The 7,787-nt window shown below is 30.5% G+C and overlaps 1 protein-coding gene across 2 annotated transcripts in view; it reads right to left on the bottom strand.

The window, feature by feature from the left end:
- Positions 1–4,251: 4,251 nt before the first annotated feature.
- Positions 4,252–7,787, bottom strand: part of MICU3 (mitochondrial calcium uptake family, member 3) — a 73,682-nt gene continuing 70,146 nt past the window's right edge. For both annotated transcript variants that reach the window (XM_014537906.1, XM_014537905.1), the window contains 3 exons: positions 7,348–7,505; positions 6,223–6,291; positions 4,252–4,299 (listed from right to left, as the gene is read on the bottom strand). In XM_014537906.1, the coding sequence (XP_014393392.1) occupies positions 6,223–6,291; positions 7,348–7,505 (227 nt within the window). In that variant the 3' untranslated portion in view covers positions 4,252–4,299. The remainder of the gene's footprint in view (positions 4,300–6,222; positions 6,292–7,347; positions 7,506–7,787) is intronic.

Raw genomic sequence — 7,787 nt, 5'->3', positions numbered from 1 at the left:
GGAGAAAATTATTAACTCTAGGGAAAGTAAGATGTTTAAGGAAGGAAATATAGTAACTGATGTTGCACTAATTGATTTATAAAATTATACTCTAACTATACTGAAAGGATGGGGAAAAGGAAGAGAGAGAGAGTGTGTTTGTGTCTTAAAAGGGGTTTGTGTAATAGAGCCAAATTCTCATCTCCATTGTAGGAAGTCAACAGTAATGTACTAAAAATAAATTCAATCAAGAAATACTGGTATAAGCATGTTATCTTGAAATATGAAGGCAGGTACCAAAAGAAACTTCGAAAAGATTAGAAATTGATTGCCTCTGAGGAGCAGAAATGAGGAAAGAGGAACGCTGTGCTTTACATAAACCCTTTGGAGCTCTTTGACTTTTAACAAATTGTACACATAACTTTGATAAAGATAATTAAAATATAATTCTTTGCAAGGAAAGTGTGTTTTTTAACACAGACAGAAGCATATCGTACCCTTCTATACCTTGATGTGTTCCCATAAGAGTATCTTGTAGAATCATCTCTTATCAGCATGATAAATGAACTTCATTCTTTCTCATAGTTACATACTATTTCATTTACTAGGTATATTTTTGACATGCAAATTTATAAATATATGTATTGGGATATTAATATCCCAGAAGTAAAGTTCTAGATCAAAACTCAGATATTTCTGTTTCCCTCTGAACATGTATAGCTTTGTCAGCACTTGCCTCGCACACTTACCAACACTGTATACTATAGAACCACTGTCTTTTCAACCTGGTAAATGAAAGGATGTATTGTCATTATTCCTTTATTGCGTTTTTAAACATTTATTTTTCTAATAACTGTCTACTAAATCCCAATTAAAAGAAAATCTATACTCATTCAGATCCCTTCTCCATCCTCTTCTTCTTTTCTCTTTTCTTGTGTTCATAAACATGTGTCCTTCTCTTCCTTTACAAGACTGACACAACTTACCTTTTCCAGAAAACTTTTATAATAATGTTTGTACTTTCTCTGAGCACTGTATATTAATATGCATAAAGTCACAATTTTAGATATATTCCCCAGTTTAAGATGTGTGTGAAAAATACTGATTGTGATATAAAGAGAATTATAAAGATATACAAAGTAAAGAGAATTATATCTTTGCAGAGTTTCATCTTACAATACTTCACAGAATTTAAGATGTGACTCATTGCAAGACATACCATTATTTTATGACTTACTTATAAAGAAAAGAAAAAAACTATGCTTTCTTATCGCTAAAATTTTTATTGTATACTTATTGAATATTACACAATTGGTATTTTTACATCCTTTGGAAGAAAAAGCAGTATGTAAAAATGTTAATTTATTATGGCTATAAAGAGTAGGATAATGAGTATATTTTGAAAACTGATAAATTTCTAAGAATCATCTTGATAAGATGATGCCTACAAAAGAACCAAAATTAGTACCAAAGGGCTGTGTTGGTTTAATTATTTTAAGCCATTTAAGCAATCACTTCTGTAGAGCAAAACTGATACTCCATTAAGTCACATGTAAACTTTCTGAAAGCTTCTCAGTACCAAGGACCACATTATATACAGTATCAATGCCTATTGTACATTTTGAGAGGCTTTATGGCTCTTTGATTTATTACCTACAGACGTGTTGTGATTAATTTTGTTGGCATGTAGTATGACAGCAGAGGGTATGAGACCAATGGAGGTTTGGTAACCAATAAACAGTTCCGAAGTTTGGAGGTGACAATTTTTTAAAAAGACATTAGTCCACAGATAAACATAAAAGCAAGGTACTAAGTTTCTTGATTCAAGAGCAGGTATATTTATTTTCAGATAATATAAGAATGTAAGGTTGCTTTACAGCTATATTTTATAATAAGAACAATAAAATGCAAGTTAAGTTAAATGATTTTCTTAATATTAAATGATTCTGAGAGGTACCACAAATCTTTCATCATGTAGACTCTGTAAAGAGGATAATACTAAAATTTTATGTATAATTTCACCTTTCCAAAGAATAATTTGTAGAAGAAAATTCTGAGAATACTAGCATAAATGTATTTAGTATATTACTATTTTCAAAGCGCTTAAAATTTTTCATTTGATATAGACAACAATCCAAAGAGTTCTTTTTATCTCTCATTTTAATTAGAGGGTTAAAGTTCATGAGTGATAATATATAGGGAATCACTGTAATTTACTACTCTTTTCCATTTTAATTGACCAGAATATTTCATTTATTCCAATTTAATACTATGCTACAGTCTTATAAACAAATGAATATCCATTCACTCTGATAAGCAATTATGAATAAAGATCACAATGTAGTATTCCTTGGGAGAATGACAGAATTATAATTTTAATGAGCTAATTTAGTTTTTAATGTGCATTATAGGACTTTCCTAAATGGCATTTTTTCCATGTATGCAAGATAATATAACTTATAGTCAAAGATAAAAGTAAACTGCATTTTTCAATTATTTTAGATAGCAGATAATGTTGAGAACATTCAGGTAAGGTAACATAGACCAGGTATGTTAAATGAGTGAATAGGCATTTTCATTTAGTCAATCAATTGAATCAAACTTGAAAGAAGGTGAAATTAAATTATTATACTACATAGAATCCTCACATTTATGAATCACATTGCTACATCAATGTAATAAATAATATCAGATAAAGAATGTAAAAAGTCAAATACATAGCCAATGCTAATAACATTTTCTTGGAAATAACATTACTTTTATAAATAGGCTGATGCATAGCTATCAATTTCACATTTAATAACTTATAAAAACAAAGTCAGTATTTCCTGTTTTCATATGCAAAAACAAGGTAATAGCTGGAGTGTGTACAAATTACATTAAATACATGTTGGAAAAGAAGATAAATGAATATATCTTCTACATATAATACATTAACATATTAATTTAAACTTATTGTTCTACTTTTGTTGTATAGTAATCTTTTATAAACTAAACTTTTCAATTGAACAGATTTCCATTAAGTACTATCAAATTTTCTCCATGTGAAAGTCTAATGTTGCTATTTCCTAACAGTTTTTCTTTTACCTTTTAAGACATATTCTGAAATAATGAAGTACATTAAATTATTCATTATTACTATTTGTTATCGCTTTTGCAGGTGGTCCTTTTGCAAGAAACAAAATATTAACGTCTACCTAATATTTACATAAGTCCTTAAACCATTTTATATTAGCCTTTTACAGTACTCATTTGGATGCTATAGACATTTATTAACAATGTGCAATAAGTTACAAATTGTGAGATATGATTTTTAGATGAACAAAAATAGATCCAGAGACAAATGGCAGGGGAGGTGTGTGTGTGGGGGGGGGAGGTTAAAGAGCAACCAAAGAACCTGTATGTATGCATATTAGCCCGTGGGGGGAAGGGGGGGGGGGGGGGGTGTCAATTGGGGAAAAAGGAGACATATGTAAAACTTAAGATAAAAAAAAGAAAAAAAGATATGATTTTTACTAGTGCTATTAACATACACCATCTGTAATCAGGAGCAGCATCATGTTAAAACAATAATGACAATGACGGTGACTGATGCTACAACTACCACTATTCTACCACCAATATAGGACTATTTTTGAGAAAAAAAATCTACATTTTATGTATACATAAAAGAATACTAGACATTCTGTTGACTTTGATAAATGAATAAAAACTTCAAAAAAAACTTCATATGACTCAAACAATACCTTGTTAATTTAGTAGTTTTAAAAAAGTACAGTGTAAATCATCATATTGTATAGTATTTTAATTTCTATTTGTTTTTCAGAACACTTTCAATGTAACTGAACATCAGATAAATAATAGGGATTTATCAACAATTCTAAGGCCATAAGCTAAATTTTAAGGAATATTCATTTTCTTAAAATAAGTTCACAATCTAAAACCAAAGAAAATATGTCACTGTTCATTTTTAAGTGATCTAGATTCCAGGAGTCATACATTATTTTGAGTTTAGGCAAATTTCTAATAAATTTTAAAATATTTAAAATACATTCTTATATAGTCAGTGGAAGTATCTATGTACTTCTGAAAGGAATGAAAAAGTGCAAAGTTCAGTAAATCAAGGCAAAAGCTTAACCTGATAACATACAGCATTTGTAGTTAGTATGAAGATGCATTTTATCTGTCTTATATTCAAGAATTCAGTTCAAGAAAAAATATAATTAGCATTTCACCTTTTCCTTCATTTCTGTTTTCTGAAATTACTGCTTCTTGCATTTGTTATGTAGATAAATTCTTTAAACTTTGCTTTACAAGAACCTAATTAAAAAATATAAGCAATATTTATTTAGCATGAAATTCAGAGGTGATGACATTAATCAAATATTATTATGATAATAATATGAAACAGTAAGGCACATAATAAACACACCGAACAGAAAATACAAGGATCAAAAGACTTAATCATAAAACATTTCTTTCAATATAAAAGTTCAGTGTTTTGTTTAGTAACTTGTCTAGTCCTCAGTCCTTTCAAGGTCTAGAAAAAATGTAGTCCTTTTTATCTATGGTTCTATGAACTACAGCATAGAATCAATAGCGTCAGAGTGACGCTATGACAAATTAGTTGAGTACACTACCTATATGAACATATACATGGCATGGTCCTATGTTTTTTAATGTTCAGTTTAAGTTCTTACAGGGCAGTATCAAGTTCTTTAAAACAGAGATTAGGAAGATGGTTTGTTAGCTCAGTCACAACAGTCACCACCTCAGATAAATGATTAACCTACTTGCCACTAAACAGTTTAGACCAGCATTTCCCAGGACGGGCTCCATAAAACATTTGGCCTCAAAACTACTTTGCGAAATACAGAATACTGCCGTTTTCTTTTAGAGACGCAAATGCATAATAAGATCCCGTAAGTTCTAAGGAGGAAGGAACCTATTTAACTATGTTTATTATATTTCTCTAACTTATTTAACTAAACTTTTAAAATAATATGCATCAATATTGCTTGGAACAATTTTGGTAATACTGCTATAACAAATATAAATGTTTCCAGCTTGAGAAAAACAGCAATAAATGTATTTTTGTAATTAGAGACCTACCTAATTGGAACCCATAATCGACCAAAAATTTATAGGTACAGGTGACTTATAGAAGAGAAAAGGAAAAACAAATCCCTCATTTTGGAGATCAACAAGTATGAGACATTTCTTTGGGTTGAAACAAACTGAATGAGCCTCCTGTATCTTCCTCACCTATGGCATTCTACAGGGATAGTTTAGAAAATAATAAGATGTCTTTGCCATCAGACGGAATGAGGTTCAAACCCGAGTTTGTGACTTATTAGCGCATGTTATCTTGGGCAAATGACTCATTAAGCTTCTACAGTGGGGCCTTGACTTGCGAGTTTAATTCGTTCTGTGACGGAGCTCGTAACTCAAATTACTCGTATGTCAAATCAATTTTCACCATTACAATGACACGTGATGCTGGGCTGATGTTGTGGTGTTCACTGTGACGTTCGCTGCGCCAACTATCGGTGGGGTATCTGAAGCTGGCTCGTAACCCGAATTTTAGCTCGCAACTCAAAGCAAAAAATCGGCCAAGAGACGGCTCGTATCTCGAACAACTCGTTAGTTGGGACACTCGTAAGTCAAGGCCCCACTGTATTTTCTCAGCTGTTAAACGGGATATCTGTGAGGATTAAATGAGAGTCTACAGGTGGAAGAACACCTAATATAGTGCCAAGCATCTAAAATAACTCTACAAAGATTAGCTTCTATTATTGTAGCAGACATTGGGAAACATGATCCTAAAAAATAGCAAAAAATATCCCTTAGATGTTAATGATTCTACATTATAATAGTCGAATATGAAGTTATTATTTTATGTCTACTCAGATACAAAGTTGCAGGTTAAACAGAATCGTTTTCAATCAAGACATTTCAAGAGAACACCAATCGGATGAGTATTTAAATCCAGTTTATTTCACAACTTAATAGAGGCAAAGTAGTTCTTTGTTATAATGATTAATTCATCAACTGAATTACTAAATAAAATAAAGTTACTAAAGTAAAATCATTAACAGAGTAATTCTTAGTTTGAATTAGTGACCTAAAAATTAAAAATAAAATGTATTTCTCTTAGTTATTTCCTAAATGTCACAGCAGAAAAATAAATCATGACCCTTCCTTTATTGTTATTGAACAATTTAGACAGAGAAGCTAACATACTTATCTGCTATGCAGTTCCTTCTTCAGACAGGATTTGAAAGTGGGATACTTCTGAACTGTTTTATAACCCTGTGGAACAGAGGATTAAAAAATGTAAAAGTCAATGAAATGTTATGGGGCCACAAATATGCAATAAATAGAGCAAAAAATAAAACACACAACATCTAAGAGAAAAATGCAGCATCAGAGGTTTATAGCATAGTTCATACTTTAATTTGATATTGCTACTCTAAAATTTCTGAGGAAGAAAGAATAAATGATTTTCAATACATGCCCTTTTAGGTACTTTTGCCATAATTTCAAATGTTAATGACTGGCCACTAGGTGGCAGTAAAGTACACAGTATCGTTACCAAAACAGCTTGGATTTAAAAAAATCCTTAAAAATGTTTAAAAACATTGTCTATGATGAATCTTGATTTTATTGTATATATAACTTTTCCTCTTTTTAAATGTATAATACTTAGGGGTATTCCTACCAAGGAGGGATATCTGCATATTCTAGCTGTTAATAGAAATTTTTTTTTCTTTTCCCACTTTTGGCACCACCTACAAATATGCTACATATCTAAACATTTATTGATTCATGCTATATTTCATTCTTTAAAACATACTTGAGAATAAAATCTCTGAATTTTTCATATTATTTTACAGTGTAAGTTGTTAACAGGAAGAATCAGCAGACAAAAAATGTTTTTACTTTATTTTCTATATGAAAAGTGCTGAATATACGGTGACTTAAGCATCTCAGTTGCCTAGTGGAAATCTGCATCATGTAAAATGAGAAATAGTGGTATTCCTTTGTATACTAACAAGTTTGATAGCAAGTGTGCAGATTAATCAATAAAAAATATTTGGCAACTTTTGCCCCCACAAATTGGGATGAAGACATTGAACTACTTGATTATGAAATTAAGTTATTAATATTCAAACTGATTTCATATTTAAAAAAGCATTGTCTTTTATAACTTCAAATTGTTTCTGAAAGTAGGTAGGGCCTTATATTTTTCTTTTCAAGTATAACACTTAATGAAAAATGTATATAAATTGTTTCTGAAACTTAGGTGGATTTTTCCCTTTCAGTTTAAAAAAATAATATCAATAGGGTTGAAATATATAGGTTTACCCGGAATCCTCTATGGAGTCTGTCTTTCATAATTCCAATAAATTCTTTATAACTTAATTGATCATCTTTGTCAACATCAAAAATCTTGAAGACTGTGTTCACTAAATGTGGTGAAAGTTTGAGACCAGTAGCCACATAGACAGCACGCTTAAATTCATCTAGATAAATGTTACAGAAAAGGAGTAAGCCATTATTATTTTTATAATATGTATTAATTACTAAAAAGGTTATAAAACACATTTTTTTCCTAAACACATGGGTCATGATCTTATGTAACATGACTTTTCATTAATCATGCTATCTTTTAGGAAACAAAAACTTTTTGTAGTTTTTAAAATTTATTTATTATTGAAAGTATTAGATGTCCTCCCCCATTGACCCCCTCCCCCATCTCCCCCACTGCACAGGCCTTCACCACACTATTGTCTGTATGGGTTATG

This window comes from Myotis brandtii, unplaced genomic scaffold, assembly GCF_000412655.1.
Source record: "Myotis brandtii unplaced genomic scaffold, ASM41265v1 scaffold185, whole genome shotgun sequence".
NCBI classification, from domain to species: Eukaryota; Metazoa; Chordata; class Mammalia; order Chiroptera; family Vespertilionidae; genus Myotis; species Myotis brandtii.
This window is presented reverse-complemented; position numbering and strand designations above follow the sequence as displayed.